This window comes from Amphiura filiformis, chromosome 5 (assembly GCF_039555335.1).
Source record: "Amphiura filiformis chromosome 5, Afil_fr2py, whole genome shotgun sequence".
NCBI lineage: Eukaryota > Metazoa > Echinodermata > Ophiuroidea > Amphilepidida > Amphiuridae > Amphiura > Amphiura filiformis.
Window position 1 is genome coordinate 1,847,456 of NC_092632.1, and position 25,047 is coordinate 1,872,502.

The following is a 25,047-nucleotide window of genomic DNA, read 5'->3' on the forward strand; positions in this document are numbered from 1 at the left end:
CAGATCACAAGGGAGATTGGACTGTTTGTTCTTACAAGGTTAAGGTTCGGTGAAACAACAAACCACTACAATTACGTTCCTCCCAATAACACAAATACAGCCTTACAGGTACAAGCAAAATATAACCTGCATTTATGATCATTATATGGAAAACCCCATCTTTGTAACAAATAAATTATTTCATGCTCTAGTGGACATCTTTATCTCCAATGATCTGGCCTGTATTATTATCCAAATTTTTACACCTAAGGGCCCTGAAGCTTAAAATTGCACATTCCAGACGATCAAAGCAACGTGCCAGAATGAGATGTGACCTGCAAGGAACAAACTGGCTGTATACAACGAGCCCAGCCAAACGAGTTAGTACCGTGTGTCAAGCTTGCTGCAGTGTAATCAGAAACCCAGACTGTATTGTTGTCAATTCAGTATTGTAAGCTGTACTTTGTCATATTGCGGTTGACTACATTAGGGGGTATTTCCTTAAAATTCTTGACCACAGTCTCGCCCCTAACACTTACATCCATGTGCATGTATAATATAACCTGGATATTTACAAAAAATAAAATATTCTTTCTTCCACTATTTTGTCATACTTATACAGTCAAATTTTCCATAAAATAGGGACTGCAGTCCCAGATAGGTCGTCTGACGATATGAGATAACTTGTAAACACACAGACTGAGGCGGGAGTGAGGGGCACACAACTTGTGATGCCATAGGGTCTTTTTCTTCCGGCGACCTACATGTAACAATAAAAATAATATTTTGTATTTTTTTTTCCTGCAAGCAATCTAGAATTTCCCTCCAGTTTTACCATATTTCCAGTATGACATATTTCCCTTATGTATTTCTTTTTTTTTTGGTCAAAAACCAGACATTTCCTGGCAATGAGCTTCCCGTATTGCCCACTTTTTCCTGCCATGGCAAATATAGGCCTATATAAATATTCCAAAAAAATTACCATTTTGCTGTTGAAAGTAAAACTGAGATAAATGAGGAAGTATCAATCATAATTAATTCAGCAATACATTGTAGTCTGCTGCATATAGTTGGTTGTATACCCTGAGTTCAGGAGAATAAAACTTGACTTGAATTCCTGTGGCGAACCAAAATCATCCACATCATTACATATTACCTATCTGTTTCTCTGCAACTCATACTCCTACAATTCAAAGAATTTATTCCCTCCATTATCACAAAATTCCCAATACCGAGGTATTCTATAGATATTGTTTGATTTCTTGCTAGCATCCATGTAGCGTTTCCTATGGACATCATACCACTCTAAGCTAATCATATCAAACAAGAATGCTCTAGTAATGCGGTCAAGGTGGCTGCTCTCAAACACACCTGGATACACTGCCAAACACAGGAATTCTGAGCATGCTACTCAAACCCTAACCAACAATGTTAACTAAACGAGTCTAACCCGCATATCCTGCAGTGGGGATTTTAAAACAAAGTATTCACTCAAACATACTAAAAATCTGCTATGGATAGGGCCTTACCCCCATTATCCAAAAAATGTCTGCACTTTTTTTCCTTTTGCAGTACAATAGTAACAGTAACACATGGATAAGAATATTTTCACAAATCAAAAATCTGCTATTGAATGAGGCTATATTCTGCACTTTGGGGATTGATTTAACATTTCCTCCTTTGTAGCGGTAGGATAGCTTTGATTTGGTTTTGCTTTGATTTGGTCATTGTTGACACATTTTCTCACGTACATGTATTGTGTGTTTTTCTGGTACATACATGACAAATTTGTATTCCAACCTTTCCAAAGAATTAAGTAACATATTTATGATCCTGATTTTGTCAAAAAACACCAACTGCAACACTTAGTGCATATGCATGTAACAAATAACATTAGTTCACATACATTCTTAAAACATTCTTCTTCTTCTAGCAGTCAGCAGGATGTCTTTATCAATGTAACATATTTCGCTAACATTAACTAGTATTAGGGACGCACCATTAGATATTATCGGGGGGCTAGGGAGTTTGGGTCAGGCAGCCTTTGGAGGCAATTTTTTTTGTCTTTTTTCAAATTTAATGTATACCTTTATACAGAGCTGGGTAGGGGAAAATTTTTTTTTTCCTTTGGGAGGCAAAATTTTTTTTACTCATCAGTGAGGCAAATTTTTTTTCAAAAACTCCTAGCCCCACCCCCGATAATATCTAATGGAAAGGCCCTTAGTGAGTACATGTACATTCACTTTATTGGTACTGGTTGTACATGTACGTGGGTCTCAAAAGTGGGAAAGACATGGCGATTTATTTATAAACACAATCTGCATGAAGAATCTGTACATTATCACCATGTTCATAACACAATTTCCCCCAAAATACATAGGCCTACAATGTACAATGAACAACTTTACAAATTGCATAAATTCATACCTGTATGCAAGTGATGATTATATAAAAAGGAATAAAACTTGAGCAGCTGCAACGTTGCTCTCCAGATGCAGTTTTCAAACCCTACTCACTTGAACATTCAAAGAATGATCCTTGAATGCATTTATAGGTACTCATACCCCACATATTGAGGGCTAATACATGTAATTTACTAATAATATTGACTTGCAAAATTTTTTGTTTTAAATTTGTTATAATTGATTAATGATGCTTGGGATGAGGCCATTTTGACTATAAATAGTATTTGATGGCAGATTTCTGGTGACAATGACCTCTAACAAACCATGTTCCCAATGTGTAATACATAGCCTTGTTGACAACAAAATACTTGAATACCAAGGACTACCTGTTGGAACTTAGCAAACTTAACCTTGACCTTGACCTTATCGGGACAAAACAACATCTCAAGAAACCAGTCTGTAAAGGTATGTTAGCAAATGTTCCCTGTAAACACAATAGAGTCCCATTGATGAACTCAGACTGGTATAACCCCTGTTGTCAAGTTATTAGGACCCCACCAGGTTGGCATGTAAAGTAATATTAAGAAAAATGGCTGAAAAAAATGTTCCAATGTCCTCATTAATTTGAAGTGCATTGTAATTGGAATTTGTGAACCTCAAGTCAAGTGTCCTTCTTCAATTAATTATGCACACCCATTTTTGGAGATGCAGAAAATGGTACAATGGTGAGACTTTTTGCAATACCTGGTACCTCTAGGCCCTATTCCCGTAACTGAACTCTTCAGATCCAATTCAATTGCGATATCAAATTGGGATTGCAATTAAGGGATCTGGAATGAGCGTTTTGAGCGTTTCCACAGTATTTTTTGTGGGACATGAGAGCACATCAGACATATTGAATTGCATTCTGAATACGAAGAATGTCTTTCTGATATCAAATGATTTTCATTTTTTGAAATTCACGATATATTAAATACAAATTTTATGACAAAATTATAAAAATTAGATATTTTTCACATATTTGATCTATAACAGTCCTCGAAGTAAATTTTATAAATCTAATGATATATTCCTTAAAAAGCAGATCAATTGAAAATTTTTGGTGTTTTGGGGAAAAAATCCATATCTTCAATACGACAGGTCAAAATTTTCAATTGATCGTCGGCTTTTCATCCGACCTACATACACTTTTCGTACATATCATTAGATTTATTAAGTTTTATACTTCGAGTTCTGTTAAATATCAAAAATATCAATTTTTAATCATTTGCCATAAAATGTGTATTACATTGTGAATTTCAAAAAATCTAAATTATTTGATATCAGAAGGACATTCTTCGTATTCAGAATGCAATTCGATATGTCTGATGTGCTCTAATGTCCCACAATACTGTCCAAGGATCAGCATAAATTATTTGTTGAGAGGTTGTTTACAAAGTAGTCAAATTCAAAACAAATTGTGAATTTAACTTTGATGCCACCACCAGTGGCAGCACCAGGAATTTTTTTCCGGGGTGACATTAAGGGGAAAAGTGCATTTCAGGGGGAAAATCAACAAATTTTTATAAAATTACTGCAAAAGGTGAAATTTTCGCAATTTTGGGTTCTTACTGGGGGAAACAGGGGGGCAAGAGTTCTGACTGGGGCATTTGCCCCTCATGGCTCCCCCACCTCCTCCACACTTCTCATCAACATAACAAGATGGAAGGGTGGCCTTTTAAGGTAACATTGTCAGTTACACAATATTCCATATATTTTTCTCTTGATGCAGAAACTTGTGCAATCCCTATTCAATTCAAAGGTGAGGCACAGGTCACATATTAGAAGTCTAGGCCTACAAGGCTGGCATAGCAAGGTATGCATGCAGCCTATGCAGGTGGCATAATTGATAAACCACAAACATGCTAATCATTCTGACTTTTCATTTGGATCTTCATATATTTATCTGATCAAAAGTATTAAGCAACATATGATACAGCAGCTGACATGTAAAAATACCTCTCTCAATTACAAGCATTCCCCATAATCAAATCAAAATGAAAAACCATATACATGTACATGTAGAATACTAATAATAGTTAGCTGGTAAGATGGAAAAAGATGTTGTCAAACAAAACAGCATTGCTGCTATCTCAGACCTCTGAATTGCATTTCAAAATTACATTTTCAGAGCTATACGGTGTTCTGTATAAGAACATTTTATGTTGCAGTAAAATTAAATTTTTTAAAAGAAACAAAATTATTTCTTGCGGCATTATACCGGTAATGGTATAGGCCTAATGCATTCTTGTGTGCTATTTTGGATCTGCCCAGAAACTGTGGATTTCCCATGGTTTGTGTGCATCTGCTGTTAAAAACATACAGATTCCTCATTATTGTGTATGAGTGTTTTACCTCAATTTAATACAAACACACCCCAACACATACCTTGTAATTTCTTGTCTGAGTTTGGTGACATTGTCTGCATACAGCATAACTCCAAACCTGAGTTTGGAATCGTGTCCAGCATTCTTGTCCAGTTGTTTCTTCAGTGGTTTCTCCAGATCTACCCATCTTGTCTTGTAGTTTTTGTTCAAATATTGTAATCCAAAATAGATTGTCTGAAAATATTGGTGAAAGTGAAAAGAAACAACATTATTTTCAATCATTATTGTCACCGCCATATGACCATTGATAAATAAAGAGTGCAATTGTGACACGATCTGGTCCATGGGGGCCAAAGGAGGCATTTTTGACAAATGAGTTACTGTAACTATTACCTAATACAAACATTAAGCTTTCATATACTGAAAACACCAAAGATCTAGCATAATTGGTTCTAAAGTTATGAAGTTTTTTGATGTCTATTTTCTTATGCATTTTATTGTTTTTTACTCCATATTTTTGCCTTTATCTCAATTTCAAAAATGCCGCCTTTGGCCCCCATGGACCAGATCGTGTCACAATTTATTGTTGAAAATCCTTAAATCCCTAGCACAGTGATTCCAATTGAGCTTCTAGGGGGTGACGTATTAGTTTGCTATTCCCATTTTGCATTGTATCTCTAATTTCACAAGATCACATTTATCCCAGCCTAATACATGGGATGTGGCAACTGAAAGTTGAATTGGAGGTTAACCCATCATGAAACCACACTTGAAATTCAACATACTCAAAAAATGTAATAATTGTTCACAATAAAACACCTTCATATTTTGGTAAATATGAACCCACCTGTGTCCTTTTTTGACTATCTTCAACCAAGCTGATCTATACAAATAATCTATGCCAAATAACTGAACCTCAGGGGACAGGCCAGGCAAGAAATGGTATGTATGCTGGACCAGGCAAGTGTAAATTGGGCAATCACCTGTGCCGATATTATGCCATATTAAAAAGGCACAAAACTGTGGTTTCACAAAAATGTCAAGATTATGAAATTCTTGCCATTGCTTTGGTATATTTGTATGAGGTATTTTCATAACATAAAACCAGCATTGCTCAATATTTTAAAAAACATTTTACAGGTACATGTGCCAACAGTTCCATACTTAAGTTAATCCAATGATGTATGCACCAGAAATATAGCCTAGGGTCTTTGTGTAGTCAGTGTGAGCCTGACCTGCCATAGTGCCAGCACACTTGTTAAAACTCAAAACAATTTTAGTATGGCATTGAATTGTGTCCAGATTGAAAATATTTTTGAGCAAACAATCTAGCAAATGAAGCGTGTGTAGAGTGGTGTGTTGTCAGGGGCCCATGGAAGCAGGCAGCCAGGCATTCCTGGCTATCTGAGTGCTAGTGCTACTAAACACACCAACCCTACATACATGTGTTTTTGCATTGACTTAGCTCAGTCATTTGTTTACCATTTCTTATTCAAAAATACCTAGTACTAGGCTAGCCCAAATTATTTTTCTCTTTGCATGGAATAAAACAAATTATAGTTTGATCAGCTCGTAATCAGCAGGATTTTTATTTGGATAATAATTCACTGTCTTGTGACATCTCGCCATAAGTATTACAAATTATTTTTTGCAATCAGGTACTTTGTCTACTCAGTCTCCCTTATTATGTACCCACCTGTGATACAAAAAAAATAGTCCCAAACAGAAATGTTTGGTAGACTCATAACCGGTGCGATCTTACCTTTCCGATGTTGATTAAGATACTTCTTGCATCGATCCCGAGATGCGGAAAAAAACCAATAGTCATTTTGTCCCACATAAATGAATAAATAACAAAAACCCCCCGATCCCCCGGTGGACTCACCCAAAAGGTGACGTCACACCATATGATCGCCCCTTATCCGACTTGGGATCCCCTACTCGGACCAAACTTGTAGGGGTGGCGGGGTCGGGATAATCAACATCGGAAAGGTAAGATCGCACGGTTATGAGTCTACCAAACATTTCTGTTTGGGACTAGACTCAGTACACCGGTCGATCTTACCGCTTTCGATGTTGATTAAGATACTTCTTGCATCAACATCTGAAAGATCGATCTAGCAAGTAACCGACGGATGGAGGTACAAGATTGGTCAGCATCTGATCAGGGATCGGGAGCGGGTAACGATGGTTTTCGCGAGGTCAGAAAATATTTTCCCCCAACGGTCGGGAAACAAAAAAGACCACGCGATCACAGACATAAACCTCCTTACTTAATAAGTTTGGTGGTTAAGAATAGCGACACTGGTTCTTACCATGCTGAGTATTCTGTATAGTCTGAAAACCTGGTACCCGTACACCACCGTATTATGATCGCCCGAACAATGTCCCGGTAAACCTCCGCCCGTCTCTGATTACTAACGTAAACGGAAGTATCGTAGAGAAGGGCGAAGGTGGCTTCCGGGACACCGCCTGCTAGATCTCCTCAAGGGACAACCCGAGCGGTATACCCAAGATGATGAGATAGCTCGTGTCGAGTGGGTCGTGGGACGCGAAACCTTCGCGATCCCGGACCCCACCAACACCTGGACCAGCCATTGCGACAGCGGCTGGACCGAAAAGGCTCTGTAAGGGTGATGAATGCGGTCGTGAGTCCTCGCAAGGCTTGTGTTCGGAAGAAATAGTGCTGCAGCGCCTTATCGGACACCCCAGCCTATCTTTGGCTTCAGCCGAACCTTGCCCAACCCTGGGGATTGGAGAGGGACGAATGTCGGTATGCACAGCGCCCGTTCAGTAGTCACGAGAACAGAGCGCCCGAAACAGTGTCGCTCCAGTGTTTGTGAACACGGAAGCTAACCTCGAGACCGTGTGCAACTCAGCACCGCCGTCCGAAGCCAACGCCAAACCGGAAAGCCATCTTGAGAGTTACGTATTTAAGCGCCGCTTTTGACGGAAGGTCAAAAGGGTGACCCTTAAAGTAATCTAAGACTGTGTTGGGATCCCTTAGGAGGATCACTTTCCTTTTGGTAGACACTCGTTGAACATACCGTCGAGGCGTGAGACTAATAAGGTAACCATCGGCTATGATAGTCGACCGCCTCGAAACCTCGGTGAATGGAGAGGACAGCTGACTTATAGCTGGCCCAAGTGGCCCGCTGAAGTCTTGCTTGGAACTTTTCTGTCAGAAACTCCGAACTAGCAGCACAGAGGCTCTAGCGGGAGAGCTATTTGTCTCATTGCACCAAGCGTAGTATGGAGCCAGACTCTGGCTATACGCACGGAGGGTAGACTTCCGTCTAGCCCGGCGATGAGAAAAACAGCTTCTGATGAAAAGTATCCTCCGCTGCGTGTTCCCTGGTAAGGGCCATGCAGCTAACTGCAGGTGCTCTAGTGATAGACTGGGTACCTCCGCTCCGGGCATCCGGAGTAGATCTGGTACTGGGAGTGCCAGCGGCCTTGCCGCTAGCAGAATGACAATGCAGTCTTCCCACCCGATCTTGGCCACCACCCTCATGAGTAGTGAGATCGGAGGGACTGCATAAGCTGTCATCCTCCCAGTCTATGGACAGAGCGTCCACGGTGAATGCTTGGGGTCCGCGACCCTTGAGCAGTACACCGGCAGTGGATGATTGCGATGAGATGCGAACAGATCTTTCGAGGGTGGTACATCCCTTGAAGATCGTCTGAGCGACTCTGCGAGCAAGGGACCATTCTGCTGGTCCCGACACCCTTCCTCGTGACAGATTGTGCGCGAGGATGCTGGTGACGCCCGCGATGTGTATCGCTCTCATCGTAATCTGCCTGAACTTGCACCACCCTATCAGGTGTCGTGCATGCAGGCTCAATCGTGGTGGCCCGGAGTCCCCTTGTCTGTTGGGGTAGGCTACCACGGTTGTGTTCTCCGTCAGGACAACGGTATGTGATTCCACGATCACCTCCTCGTAAGCGAGGGAGGTTGATGTGAAACTCTGTCTCTATGGCCCCCATAGGCCCGAGACGGAGTCTCCGTGGATGTGGACCCCCCAGCCCCGTTGTGACGCTATGGTCGTCACCACGTGACATACCGGGGTGCAGGAAACCTGACACCCTGGGTCAAATTGGGCTGATGGGTCCACCACCAGAGTTCTCTCGCGCGATCTCCGACAACGGAACCGCGAGGGATATTGGTGACGACTGGGCCTGCAAGCAGGCTAGAAGGTGTAGTTGGGTAAGCCTAACGTCGAACCGGCAGTACAGTACGAGGTCTACCATACTGGCCATTAGGCCTACCACCTTCATCCATGCCACAGCGGGTTTTGCCCGAGACTCGGCCAAGAGTCAGGCACACCGCACCATGTTCGTCACCCGCCGGGCGAGAGCACCGCGAACCCCTCCATGAGGGTGATCTAGGCCCCTACAAAAAGTGGTGTCTGCGTCGGGACCACGCTGGACTTTTTGAGCTGATCAAAAATCCAGGGTCCGCACCCCACGGACTATCAACCCCATGAGACCCGTAGTCTTCAGTGGAGTGCGTCCGTATATGAGCCAAACGTCCAGGTAGCAACTGATGTTGACACCCCTGTGCTTCAGGTACGCTGCCACCGCTCTGACCAAGAGTGTTAAACACCCTGGGAGAGATGGACAGGCGGATGGCGGTATCAAAACTGGTAATTTTGATCCTGTACCTAGAAGCGCAGATGCCTCCGATCTTGAGAGGCGATTGGCATATGCAGATAGGCGTCCGAGAGATCTAGCGATGCTGTTCCCATGCCCCTGATGGGGCAGGCTAGCACCGAGGCGAGAGGCCCCATTCTGAACCTCTTGGGCCTGAAGAACGTGTTCAACAGCCTGCGGTTCCGGATGGGGCTCCCGTCGCCGGTCTTCCTTGGAGCCAATGACTCCAAGATCACCCGTAGAACGGGGGGTAGACCGGGACAATCGCCCGCTTCGTGAGAAGCTGTGTGATCCCTGTCAGTAGTGCCCGACGCTGGGGGCCGTCTGACGGCACTACTGTGGACCTCTGAAATTTGCAGACGAATGTGGGGAGACTGGGTTGCCAGTCTGTAACCCCCACTCACCACTGACCATACCCAGGCGCCAAAGAGATGGTTTCCCACCTCTGGGTGAAAGCCATAAGCGGTCGTCCACTGGGAGATCCTCTGTGGAAAAACCGCTGAGCCCCCAGGAATGCTCTGCCTAGCTTCCCTTGGAAGAGCGCTTGCTCTTCTTCGGGCTTGCCAGCTGTTCCTGTGCTACCCTTGCGCCTCCCAGAAATGGGTGCTGCAGAGGTAGTGGGCTCGGGTACTGTTGGTGGTGCACGGCCTGCTGAAGTCGGAGCTCCTACCCATGGTAAGGGCAGTTTCCGACCTCTTCAGAGTGCTCCCGTTGGTAGCTTCTTTGCACGGTCCTCCACCGTGGCGCAGAAGCATCCAAAGAAAAAGGACCCTGCCTTTCCATCGCGTTGAGCGATTGGAGTGGCAGGCCCCTCCCGGGCGCTGAGTGGACACCCTATGGGCTAGGCCCATGGAGCTCTCGTTGAGGCTAGCTGTTAGCACCGCTAATAGGCTCACCTCATGGAAGAGCTCAGATGTTGTCTGAGCGTGATACGCTTGACGACATCTGGGTCCCTCTCGGATCCCCTCAGGTAGGTCCGTGGTCCTCTCGCGTTACATCGCAGAGGAAGCGTGCAAGCACGCGGGCGCCATAGCTCTACTGAGCTCGACAGCCCCACGATATCTACCCGTGAGGTTTGCCGGGAATGAGAGTGCAGGCGCCCCTGTGAGGAAGCAGCAGCTGAGCATCCTACTGAAAGGATCCCCTGTTCCTCCTCCATGGACTCCCCCTTAGGGGGCGTCCGGAGGAAGATCAGTGCTGTTGCGCCCCTCGCGGGGCAGCGGGGAAGGAGATTGTAGTGATGTCACTACGTACTCAGCTTCCGACTCCTTTCCCTCGCCCACAGTAGCCGTATCATGCTCCGATGATGACGGTAACTGAGGACGGGCATCTGAAAGCGGGTAAGAAGGCATAACCACTGTGTGGCTCGCCGACTACCTGCCAGCAGAAGAGGGAGTACTCCCGCAAGACCCTGAGGTATCCGCCATGGCACCACTGGGTCCGCATGCTCTCGCAGCCGTCGTCCTAGCGCTAGCAGCACGGGGCCTACCCTGATCAAGATCTGGGTTAGCCCCATGCCGGCTGGCCTGGTCAACAGCTGATGTTGGTACTGCGTGGCCATCGCTAGGCGACACTTGCCACGGTGCTAGGCCGTGGAAGAAACACCCTGCGGCGGGTACCACGGGGCATACCCAGCCGGTAGCTGACCCTGAAAGGATCCGCCACCAGGGTAACCCCATGGTACTGCAGTACCTGCACCGCCTCCCCCCCCCCTTGTTGCCGCAGAGACTGTGGCGACTAAGGCGGGTGCTGCGGTACCGGTGCGGTATCAGCGTGGGTACCGTGAGGGTTCCCAACTGTGGACCGCTGTACCCTCGCCACACCGCGTTCCCTGTTTGGGGATCAAGCTGTGTGCTGGCGTGGTACCGGCGCGGTACTAGCATGGGTACCCGTGAGGGCTCCCGGCTGTGTACCACTGTACCCATGCCTCACTGCGTTCCCCGCAAGGGGATCAAGCCGTGTGTATGGGTACTCCGCTATACCGGCTGTCCCTTGGTTAGAGGGAGCTTGCCTAGTACCACGGGTAGCTGAGCGTGCATACCCCGATCAATCACCTCGCCACCTGAATAGGCAGCGTCAATCAATGGAGCTATGCCCTGTTGATTTGACAGTGATCGATCAAGAGAGGTAATTGACCCATTGACGGTAATGGATCACCCACGCTCCGCTGGCTCTCGAGGACATAAGTGGGTTGTTGATCAGCTAGGCTGTTCAAGCTACTTACTGTACCCTCTAGAGCTTCGCCCAAAGGTCGCTGTGTGTGGCGGACCACTCACGGCAGCTATGGGCGGGTGCATAGCGGCTACCACTGAAGTCAAGCCGTAGCTCGCCTTTGTAGCTGCCACGAATGCACCTGGGTCGCTGTCCCGTGAGAGACTGCGAGCCCAACCCCTGAATAATCGCCAGCCAGTCCCTGTGGACAGCCAGCAGCTATTCTAGGGCCCAGGGTATCACTCGGCGGTCCCGCCATGGAACGCTGCCGTGTGACAACCCCAGTTGGTTCTGCTAAGACTACACCCACAGCGTTAGCCGCGGTATCGCTCTCTGTTGAACCCATGCATGCTAGGGTTCAACCCAGGCAAGCCCGGGGGACCCTTGCATGCTGCCCGTCGCTGGCTACTACTGTGGCTGTTTGAGCCCGTAGATATGCCTGCAACAGACGGGTGTCCTCCTGCTAAAAACCCGTGAGGATTTTCGCAAGAGGACTGGTATCCTCCTGCTACAAAACCCGCTAGGGTTTTCGCTGGTGGTTACCGCTCTGCTGCCTGCTACTTTGCGCCGACGCATAGTCAGTGCTCTCGCTGGCTGCCGCGCCGTTGGCCGCGGTAGCAGTCCCAGAAGGAACCGCCTGCTTGTCCGGGACCGGAGCCCCTTAAGCAGACCTGCCATGACCCATAGGGGCTGTCACAGCAGAATCTACCGTATCGACTGGTATCCTCCTGCTGCAAAACCCGCTAGGGTTTTCGCTGGTGGGGACCGCTATGCCGCCTGCTACTTTGCTCCGACGTATAGTCAGTGCTTTCGCTGGCTGCTGAGCCTTTGGACGCGCTTAGCAGTCCCGAAGGAACCGCCTGCTTGTCCGGGACCGGAGCCCCTTAAGCAGACCTGCCATGACCCATAGGGGCTGTCACAGCAGAATCCACCGTGTATCGACCTTACCAGTGCCCTTGGTAGATTTCTTCTTCGTCTTATGGCGATGACGGAGCCTATCCCAATCGTCAAGCTGGAACTCGGAGAGTCCTAAGCAAAAGAAAGACATCTAGAAGATCGTGAGCACGCCCGGTGGGTGAAACAGAGCGGGTGTGGGTCCCGCGCCGTCACCAGGGAAGGGCAAGCCCGACAGGGCCGAGGCGGCGAGGAGAAAAGGGAGGGGGCACTACCCCCCAACACGCGACTCAAGCCCAGTAAGCAAACCTGAGCACGGAGGCTGGTCGCTAACGTTAGTGGTAAAGTAAGGACTGGCTAACTTTATTACTAAAATGTCAGGACGGGTCCCTACCAATCCCCACCGTATGAATATCTGATTAACTTCGTCTTTATTGGACGGTAATGAAGACATAACGATAGAGTAATCACCCTAACATAGCAACAATAACCTACCGTACATGAAATACAATGTGTATGTACAAACATCTATTGTAACTTACAGGCTGCAATGGTTGTTTTACGTGGGAAACAAAATGAATGGCGTCAACGAGCGGCCATTTTGAATTGCTCGTGTGTCCCGTATACAAACGGAGGCACGATATGTAGCTAAGTTTTGGATCGTTTTTTGTCACTTTTTCGCCAGAAAATGCCGTCAAAACTATCCTCAGCGAACAATACCGGTTTGGTTTTACCTAAGGTGTGAAACTACAACCGTATATCTCGCCTTTGGTCGAGAAATTGATACACAGTGCTATGAACAATCGATAGGCACGCGTCTGTGTCAGTCGGAGACCAAGGACGATACGGGACGATCATATGGTGTGACGTCACCTTTTGGGTGAGTCCACCGGGGGATCGGGGGGTTTTTGTTATTTATTCGTTTATGTGGGACAAAATGACTATTGGTTTTTTTCCGCATCTCGGGATCGATGCAAGAAGTATCTTAATCAACATCGGAAACGGTAAGATCGACCGGTGTACTGAGTCATAGAATTTTCTCTAAAAAATAATTTTGGTACATATTTACACCAACAACGCACATGTACAATATGAGCGTGCACAGCGCCCTCGTTCAGCTTTAAAAAAATTCTTGAAAATTCAGCCTCTCTGAGCCTTACTTGCGAATGGTAAACTTTGGAAGTGCATAACATCGTGCGCCATCATTATCCCAACCGGCATTTTGCATTTTTTTTAATCTTGATTTTGGGATCTTGATGGCGCACAAAATCAGCAAATCCAATGATTTGATGAAAAGCGCCCTCGTGCAAACTTCAAAGCATCATAACGGGCTGCGCCATCAAGATCCCAAGTCCGAACAAGTTTGAAATTAAAGACCTCAATGGTAAGTTTCATGATGGCTGTCGGTTCATGAGAGTGTTGGTGAAAAATAATTTGGGTGATCAATGGACTAATATTTTACTTTGCTTAAATATGCACGGTGATGAAAGAAAGAATGGAAAATTGTATAAAAAATGTTTAAAAATTGAACTATACATAAAATTAGTTTTTTGGGTTTTTTTTGCTCTTCACTTTTTCAAACCATTGAAAACATTTTTGGGGCAACCATTCACAAAAAAATATTTCCGTCGGTACATTTACAAGTTGTGCCCCCTCGGTTCCAAAATCCACTGAGCACAGGGTCTGTAGCTGTAAGTACTCTGATACCTAGATGACAATGCTCGCTTCGCTCGTTCTTCGAGAGGCGTCACAGTTTGTACCTGGCTATGCTCGCTATTCGAGGGCTGGTGCGGTTTGTGAACGGGGCTAGTTCTAGTATCAAGTAAATGTTATGTATCATTTTATGTCATACTGCAGAGACAACCAAATTTGAATAGAAAGAGAAATAGCATCTTTCTTGTCATACTCCACACCTGTTGGCAAATTGCCCAGCCTACACAAATCTTACAAGATCACGTTCAAGGGTCAATGATGGAATGTATATACCAAGCTGAGTTTCTATGCTTCCAGGGATAGCAGCATTGTGGAGGGAGGCCTACCAGTACCAGCACCAAATATTATCATATGTACAGAATAAATTAGCTATTGGGGATGCAATGTAAGAAAATATAATAAAGAGAATGTGTAAATTGTAGACCGAAATTGCACACCACTTGCAAAGTTGCAAACATTACTGGCAGTAGCAACACACAAACATGAACACATTGTGTAAATAAGCCTATCCAGTATCACTGTATACTGCAGTACCATACAGTGTAGGGGTGTACTCACTAGGTATCACAGCACCCCCCCCTCGCAAAACAAAATTGGAAAAGTATATAAAAAGTCCCAAAATTTCAAAATTTGCAAGCGTAACGAGAAAAAAAATCAGGTTTTTTACGCTTTATTGGACAAAAAATGTCCAAATTTTAGGAAGAAAGTCCACTTTTTCACAAAATCACCCCATCCCCTTGGAAAAAAAGGTTTTTTCCTTCAAAATCAGCACCCCGCCCCCATGAAATCCTGCGTACGGGCCTGTGCAGTACCATGGTACAGTATACTCAAGTATCACCTGTATACTGCAGTACCATGGTACAGTGTACTAACTCAGGTATCACAGTATACCCGCAGTACCATGGTACAGTGTACTCATTTACTACTAAAGTATCACCTGTATACTGCAGTACCATGGTACAGTGTACTTTTCCTTGAGGAATGTGGGTTTGATTTAACTTTATGGAGAAAGTGAAGTTCATTGCCAAATTGCAGCCTATCATTGCCAAATTGCTATCATCACTAGCTATGAGGCTGCCCTTCACCTTGATCTACAAGGAATAACCTATTTAACATAACATATTTTGACTGACCCTGGAATGGTATTATAAATAACTGCACAACAGGCTACAACAAAAATGGGCCAGCAAGAAATTTCTATGTAAAACACACACATTCTTTTTCTAGGAACTTGTTAAGTTGGTTTCTAGTGTTTAAAACTTCAATGTTGTTTTTATTTTTATTTTCCATAGTCTACTATATTCATTCCATTTAAAGTGCTCATGTCCTTATACATAAAAAATAAGCACCCACAAGGGCCTTTTTCTTACACAGTAATATTATTATTAAGTGCCCAATAAGTTTGTTAGCTAACCATATCACGCTTGCGATCAAAATTCAGTAACTATTGGGGAAAATTCAACAAACTATTGGGGAAATCCTGTTCATCCCATGAGCTCTCCCAACCTGCTCCCATCTTGAGCACCATGACAATTGCATGAAAAATATATCCTTTGGATTTGAAAGTGCAGCCAATTACCATTTAAAATGCAAGAATTTGACATTCATGTTTAATAGGCACTGCCTTTGAATTAATTTGAAAAGGACAAAATCTAGGGCATTAAGGGGGTACTACACCCCTTCCCAATTTTGTGCCTATTTTTGCATTTTTCTCAAAAATTATAGCGCATTGGTGACAAGTAAGATATGTAGGTTATTGGGGCAAGGACTACAACTACTGCACTGGAAATTTTATTTCAGCACAGACAACAGTTGTGGAGTTACAGTCAAAAATGAGGGAAAACCAATATTTGATCAATAAATCAATAACTAAGTGCCTTGAGTTGCTGAATTTTCAGTGCAGTAGTTGTAGTCCTTGCTCCTATAATATACATATCTTACTTGTCACCAATGCGCTATAATTTTTTAGAAAAATGCAAAAATAGGCACAAAATTGGCCAGGGGTGTAGTACCCCCTTTTAAGGTATATGATACACCAATGTTGGGCAAAAGTTATTTGGATAAAACATACAGGTCACCTAAAACACAGATTCTGTACCTAAAAGGAACACTGACTAATGATTTAAATAATTCAAATTGGAATGTAATGTACCATATTGTGTTTCATGAATAAAATACACTTACACACTAAGTACCGTATCCCTTCTTGGAAGTTGGAGCTCACTAACACAAAACAATGGCAATGTATAATACCGTATTCATTCCAATAAGCTCCCAGGGCGCTTAACAAAGTCATTTTGGGTGGGCGCCTATTTTTTACCTTGTTTACCAAATTTTTTAGTATCGTAAGGGGCGTTTATTAGAGACAAATTTACGTATGTTATAATAGGGCCCTGAGACGTTCTAGTAGCTTTTCTGATGCAGAAAATGTATTGCAAGTTTACGCAGGACTTGTAGTCCTGCAGCTATTTCACTGTATCGGCATCTATCTGTCACTTCAACATTAATGGTATGGTACCCTAAATAGCAAATTGAAAATACTCTGAGTGGGCGCTTATTGGGGCATGGGCGCTTATTGGAACGACGGTAATAACAATAACAAAAAAACAACAACTTGCAAACAAGACATTTCTGGAGTTATACATGCACGTCTAATGTTTGTCAACAGTATCGCATACCACCCCCGGTACATGTATTTTTATGGCATTTTACTTTCTTACACTGTAAGACTCAAGAGAAAGTTTACATTAATTGTATTCTGTAAATTGCAAACCCTTACCTCTTCCAGCTGCAACCTCTGTGCTATTGTGTCCAGACAATCTTGCCCTAAGCTTTCATTGGTCAATGTACATTCCAATGTGGTACTATCCAACAGTAGTATCCTAGCCACAAAAGAGTTCTTGCCAGACACGTTATATCTCCGTGTTTTCTTAAGACGTAGCCCAAATGGCATCTTGCTTGCTTGGCGAGATGATGGGGATATAAACTACCACCACACACCTCCTCAGCAAACAACTCTAAAATAATATTCCAAAGTGTTTAATTAATCCATGATGCATTGAAGTAAAGGATCTGTGGAAACAAAAACATTTTACAACATATTAACATGCTAAGTTTGCTTTTATTTAATTTAAATGTTGTAGAAAAGTCTTCTTGTTTTAATTTAAGAGTTTATATAAATTGTGGAATTACTGTATGTTACATGACATTGTTACATTGTCAGATTGACAGCTTGGCAATGACTGAACATGTGAAGCAGTATAGACAAAAGCATGCTGTATGAACGACAGAACTTCAGAAGTACACTGTATGAACTTGTTTACATAATGTCATAGTCATACTCATAAAGTATACCTCGATCTTGCTACATGTAGAGCAATTCCAAATGTTTGATTTCTTATCATGGAAATGGAAACTCCAAATAATTACAAAAGAAAAGCAAAATGTGTAATACTTTACATGCTTTGACAAACATAAGAAATGGGGAATTGCAATAGGCCTATGGAACAACCCCAACCGAGGATGCTTTTCATGCTTTTGCAGCAGTATGTCTGGGAAAAACAATCCCATATGCATGGATGGATGGAGTATAAAGAAGTAAAGAATCTTGTACGCTGTACAAAACAATATACAAATGTATGTAGTTGATCAGCCATTTTATGAATGGATCATGTTGAATCAATCAAACTCCAATATCATGCTATAACTCATCTCAGATCATTGTCGTTAACGACTACCATTGGCTTGCATTCTCTTGGTCGGCATGACTCGCGATAGATCGCTTCATCCCAAATGTTGGTTGTTTTTGCTAAGATTCAGCTGTTCCATCTCGCACCCTCAGACATGAAGGGGTCATTTACCATTGCACTCAATAGGGGAAATCACAAAACATACGTCACAAAATATATAGTTTGGTGAAACAATCCAAGAAGTTTGAATTCTTATATCAGTGGAATAAACTCCCAATAATTAATTACAAAATGAATTTGATTGAAATAAAATTTGTGTTTTCTATGCGGAGAAAAACTCAATACTGCAGGGGTGTGAGAAGCCACAGACCAAAAACGAGGAAAACTACTAAAAAACGCTGAAAAACAGAGTAAAATCAGGGTAAAAATGCCAAAAATTGGCAGAAAATAAAAGAAATTACATAAATTTTGGCAACAAAAAAGAGGAAATCAGGATAAAATTAAAAGAGGAATTTGTGAGGGTGTCTCCGATAACAGACGTCAGAAATGGGTAAGTGCAATGGTGAATGGAACCCCCTTGCCTAGCTAAGAATTGCTGGCATGACCATTGTCATTGATAATGATCATATGGCATGCAATTTTAAATTAAAATATTAATTTCAAGCTTACCAAGCTAGATTTGTCATTTTCAAATGCTGGAAGCAGTAAATAAATCTATGGTTAGTAGTAAATTATCTCTCTTACATACACAATCACAGATACAGCGATTCCAATTATGAACATCATAGAGTTAGACACCAAACAAAGCTTGCTGCCCAAATCCTATACGTCAAAGTGAACTGCATGCAGGAAACTGCTATACCACAACACGTAAACAATGATCCGTGAATGCAGTGCAAGGTGGTAGCAGTTCAAGATGACATAAATCCATGCGTGGATTTCCTTCAAAATTGACATTAACTCACCTAGTATCGCCCATACATCCATTCTCAAGTGATCTGTAATACTATAATTCCACAGGATCGTGCACTTCTCATGTAGTTAGTCACCAAAAATGCTCCAAATCATCAATCTACTCTACGCTAAGGGAAACTCCAGTTATCATTATGACCCAATAACTCATTCATAATTATGCGTGCGCTAGAACTATTTGCACCCTAAAATTTATTAAAGTACTTTAAAATGGTCAAAACATAACCAATAACATATTCTTGAAATAAACTTCTCAAAATGAAATAAATATGCGTATCCTGTTCATTTTAAATGATATAATTTACAAATTATCAACCATTTGGGTGTTTGCCTTTACCAGGTAAAATAAATATCCTTCCGCTATATGAGATGATTGCTCGGCGAGGAATGTGTGGAATGTGATTTATAGTGCATTGCAGATTAGGTCAAGGGCCACAGTGCAGTGCGACATGAGTGACTGACTACTGATGCATAAAATGCGAGCTAGGATAAATACATATTTCGAAGAAAACAAATAACTCCACCTGCAGAAGTAACAATTTTAATTTGGGATAAAAATTGACATCTGATAACGCATGAGGAGCATTGGGTAACTGAAGAAAGAAGGAAAGTATGAAAGAAAGACAAAGAGTCACAAAGAAAGTCTTAAGAAATAAAGTGTTTAAAAAGTCATTAAACAAGATGGAAAGTCTTCCAAAAAAAATCTAGAAAGAAAGAAAAGACAAAGTCTTTAAAGAAAATCTATAAAGAAAGCCGGAAAAAAGAAAGTCTTAACATGAACGTACTAAATAAGATCTTATTTAGTACGTCCATGGTCTTAATAAAGCAGTCTTAGAAAGAAAGTCTTAAAGCTAAGAAAGTCTTAAAGAAAGAAAGAAAGTCTTAAAAAAAGAAAGTCTCAAAGAAAGAAAGAAAATAAAAGAAAGAAAGTCTTAAAGAAAGAAAGAAAGAAAGAAAGTTTTAAAGAAAGAAAGTCTTAGAAAGAAAGAAAGAAAGTCGAAAGTCTTAAAGAAAGAAAGTCTCAAAGAAAGAAAGAAAATAAAAGAAAGAAAGTGTTAAAGAAAGAAAGAAAGAAAGTCTTAAAGAAAGAAAGAAAGTAAGAAAGAAACTTAATGAAAGAAAGAATGAAAGAAAGAAAGAAAGAATGAATGAATGAAAGAAAGAAAGAAAGGATGAATGAAAGAAAGAAAGAAAGAAAAAAAAGAAAGAAACTAAAGAAGAAAGGAAGAAGGAAAGAAAGAAAGAAAGATAAATGAATGAATGAATGAAAAAAAACAAGAAAGAAAATAATCAGGTTGAACCTGAGACAAGATACCAAAATTTTGTATGATTCTTGTCTCAGGGTTGAACATAAATTGACCAAACTCTTTTTAGATCGCACACTAATGCTAAATCTATGAAATGCATTCATCCTCCCGAATTTCCAGAAAATGATGAGCCCCTTAAGGGATGGGGTATGAACGTTTGGACAGTATTTATTGTGGGACATTAGAGCACATCAGACAATATCGAATTGCATTCTGAATACGAAGAATGTCCTTCTGATATCAAATAATTTTGATTTTTTGAAATTCGCAATGTAATACACATTTTATGGCAAATGATATTTTTGATAGGCCTATTTAACAGTACTCGAAGCAAACTTTATAGGCCTAAATCTGATGATATATACCGTACTTAAAGTGTATGTAGGTGGGATGAAAAGCCGACGATCAATTTAAAATTTAAAATTTTGCCGTTTCGTATTGAAGCTATGTATTTTTTTTTCAAAAACACCAAAAAAAATTAGGTCTTTTTGGGAAAATGAAGCCATATCTTCAATATGAAAGGTCAAAATTTTCAATTGATCGTCGGCTTTTCCTCCCAGCTACATACACTTTAAGAATATATCATTAGATTTATCCAATTTACTTCGAGGACTGTTACCGGGGGGTATATATTTAAAAAAATGTGAAAAATATAAAATTTTAATAATTTGTCATAGGCCTAAAATTTGTATTATATCCCGTATCGTGAATTTCAAAAAATGAATATTATTTGATATCAGAAAGACATTCTTCGTATTTAGAATGCAATTCGATATGTCTCATGTGCTCTCATGTCCCACAAAAAATACTGTCGAAACGCTCAAAACGCTCATTCCAGATCCCTTAATTCCCAAAATACGTACCATCACGTTGTTGAGTCACGACGACGTCCCTTTTTCTCCCACAAATTAAGGCCTACTGTACAACCATAGGTGGCGTACTGACAGTCAGACCTGCGGACAGTAGCAGGTCCAGAATCTGGATGATCAGCCTGCAGCAATCAGAAACTTCATCATTGTGCAGATGATGGGGAGGGGTGCAGGGGCGTAGCCAGCTTTTTTGGTCAAGGGGTGAATCAAATTTCGGGGGCACAGACAAAAAAAAGACGATGTGCGCGAGTAGCGAGCAAAATTTTGGTATTTTACCCTATTTTCGCCCATTATCAGGATGGAAATGGCTTTATAATGTACGCGCCCAGCGCGCAAAAAGTTTGTATTTTACACTATTTTAGTCCATGGTCGGATTTTTGGTAGAAAGCCGCCCCTAGGGAAAGGGCCCCTTGCCCCTTTTGTTTTCCTTTGCCCTCCTGATTTTCTGTCTCATTTTTTGTCAAAGGGGTACTTTTTTCTTTCATTTTTTGTTAGGGGCACTCTGCCCCACCTGCCCCCTCCCCCTTCTCCCGCTACGCTACTGGTACTGGGGGAGGGGAGGGTCGAAGTTATTGGCTTGGTACCTTCATGATATGACAACATTAGCAGGAGAATATTACGACTATTACGATAGGCCTAGCAGTGGCGTAGATTTCTTTTTGACATTGGGGGGGGGGGTGGAAAAAATTATAGTGAAAGCAGCACCTTTTGGCGATAGAATAAGTTAATGGTACAAATGCGCGCGAAACGCGCGAAAAATTTTGCTATTTTTAAGCTAAACTGATGAAATATGGTGCAAAAGAGGAATAAATGCGCGCGAAGCGCGCGAAAATTTGTACTTTTGGGGCTAAAATGGGCAAATATGAGGTTAATTTGGTCAGAAACTTATATTCAGGCGTCAACATTGGGGGGATGATTGTATGGAGCATCCCCTGGCAAAATATTGGGGGATAAAAATAACCCCCCATCCCCCCCCGGGATCTACGCCTATGAGGCCTAGTATACTTGACTTGGCCGCTCTAAAAACTGATTATTAAGGGGCTGTTTGATGTCATTTTCTTCGGAATGGGAGGTGGGGTCATGAATATACTGAGGGGTCATAGCATCTTTATACCAAAAATAGGGGAGGGTCATCATTTTTTACACCAAAAATATGGGGGGTTGTAGAATTATTAAGGGCTGGTGACTCAAAATTTCCTGGACATTTCATATTGAAGATAGGCTATAGGCCTACACATTGAGGCCCAAAAGACCTCAAATTTGTATGTGTTTTGGGGGAAAAACTAGATCTTCAAGCTTCCAGCTAGATAGGCCTAACTACACTTTAAGTAAATATCATTAGATTTATTAATTTTACTTCGATGACTGTTAAATGTCAAAAATATAAATTTATTTATTTATTTATTTATTTATTTATTTATTTATTTATTTATTTATTTATTTATTTATTTATTTATTTATTTATTTATTTATTTATTTATTTATTTATTTATTTATTTATTTATTTATTTATTTATTTATTTATTTATTTATTTATTTATTTATTTATTTATTTATTTATTTCATTTATTTATTTATTTAAACCATATTTATACAGGGTTACCCTTCAGATAAATCTGCTATTACAGGTTATACAGGGTTACCCTTCAGATAAATCTGCTATTACAGGGGCACTTGTGTCAATAATGTACATAACAATTGGTAGATTGAAACATGTAGGCAATACATGTAAGAACTATAAAAGCACAAACACAAACATCAAAAAGCACACACCAAACATGTCAAAATTCAGTAAAAATCTTAAAGTATTTACATGTCTTTGTTTCATAAATACAATTTACGTAACACTTGTAGAAATATTTTAACCGGCATGATGCAGTCATGTCTACAGTATAATTCACCACGACCTTTGCAGGACTTAAACTCCATTAAAAGCTATTAAACCAAGATAACACTCATTGAAAACAGCTCAACTATGTTAAATCAGATCTTCTCTGGTTAAATCCACACTACACATGTTTCTGTTTTACCTGTGCAATGAGCTGGTATTATAGTTTCAGTTGGGTGAACGATTATAAAGCAAACTCTAGGTAACAATACTGTGTGGGCCTTTGTTTACGAAATGAGACAATAGTCTGCATATTGTTAACCAGCATTCTTGAAAATGAGAAACATAATGGTTGCAGACTTAACACGGTTTGGAAATAATTTCTTCATATTTTTGGTGTTATCTGTCGTTTACATATCCTTCCTAAAACACCAAAGTGCGAATATTTCCAAACACCTAAATTAGCTAAAATTTAGGACATGTTACAAAAGTATATTTCTAGAATTTCAGAGAGTACTTTAAATATTGGCCGGTTATTTTTCACACAGTGACGTTAACTCGGCAATGCCCTATTTATAACATACACTAAAACACCAAAGTGCGAATGTTTCCAAACACCTAAATTAGCTAAAATTTTAGGACATGTTACAAAACTATATTTTCTAGAATTTCAGAGAGTACTTAACGCGGCTGTGTACTCTAGCCATTGTTTCTTTCTCAAAATTGAGTTTTTATGATATGTTTGTACCTTATGTTTTTATAAATACAAGGAATGAAAATCCAGATTTGTAAACTCCAACTGCAATATTTTAAGGATTTTATTTCACTATTCCACTTGTGTTTGAAATTGAAAAGGAAAGAAAATCTTTGTTGTACCAGCAAGGTACACGCGCGCAACAACTCATCGCGTTGCGTATCGCGCAATTTGTTAACGCACAAATACGCGACGTATACGCGACGCTTATCTGTGCGCGGCGCATCTTATGGAAACACCGCGGAAGCACTGATTTCACAAAACCTAGTGGTCAAATGGCTCCGTTTTAGCTGATAAAATGTGGGTTTTTTCAAGTTCTTTCCCCCGATTTAAATATCAAGTTATGAATGGATTTCGCTCAACCTTCTCAAGGGGCTGTGGATTTACCCGATGTTCACGTAATGTAAGTTACAAAAACGAAAACTGTCGCATTCTCCTGCGAGATTCGATGAAAGTGCAAAATGTGACCACTTTAAACTTCAACGGCCATTATTTCAATGTTCATTTTCTCGGTAAAATGACGATTTAGGTACACGATAACTCAATAAATACAGCATCTATAGGTAAGCAAATATGATCATCGTAAAAAGCATGATCGACTCAAGAAACGGTTTTCTCATTTTTTATATTTTGGTCTATTTCCGATTTTAGGCATCATTTTGTGCAAATAGGCGTTTGTGAATTTTAAAAGTTCAATTTGATGCCTTATATGGTCAATATCTCAAAAATAAGGCCAATATCAAAAAATAAAAAACCTTTTTGGAATGGAGCCTCAAGATTGAGCTAAAAACAAAATAAAATATTTTGGAAAGAGTGTTTTTTGTTCTGATGTACCTACCAAATATTGCCAAAAACTCACTTTTTTGTGATTTTCTTCAAAATTGTTGTTTTTACCCCAAATCTGTATTTATATTAAGATTTATTGATGTCTTGCCTTCATAAAAATGTATACTTTTATATGTTTTGCGCGAATAATTACAAAGTTATTGCACTTTTACTACATGCATGTCTGAGAGTACACAGCCACCTTAAATATTGGCCGGTTCCGCGGTTATTTTTCACACAGTGACGTCACAACTAGACAATGCCCATAACATGCACTGTTTGTAGAGGTCACGCGTCAATGGTGAGAATACTGTGTATTATGTATAGGAAAATGGACAGTAACTGTAGTATGGCATGATGCAGTCATGTCTACAGTAGAATTCACCAAGACCTTTCCAGGACTTAAACCCCATTAAAAGCTATTAAACCAACATTCAATAAAGGGTAGACGAGGTATTGTTGGTCGAAGCAACCTAAAAATCGATTTTCAATATCTAGATCAATATATTTATTTATTATTTATTTATTTATTTATTCTTTCTTTATTGAGGGTTATACTGCTTCAGTGACAAGCACTGCTTT

The 25,047-nt window shown here is 41.2% G+C and overlaps 1 protein-coding gene across 1 annotated transcript in view; it reads right to left on the bottom strand.

The window, feature by feature from the left end:
- Positions 1-19,018, bottom strand: part of LOC140152458 (tyrosine-protein phosphatase non-receptor type 21-like) — a 53,038-nt gene extending 34,020 nt beyond the window's left edge. Inside the window, 3 exon segments of the mRNA XM_072174775.1 lie at positions 4,812-4,984; positions 17,001-17,293; positions 18,876-19,018. Coding sequence (XP_072030876.1) covers positions 4,812-4,984; positions 17,001-17,174 — 347 coding nt within the window. The 5' untranslated portion in view covers positions 17,175-17,293; positions 18,876-19,018.
- Between the last annotated feature and the right edge of the window lie 6,029 nt (positions 19,019-25,047).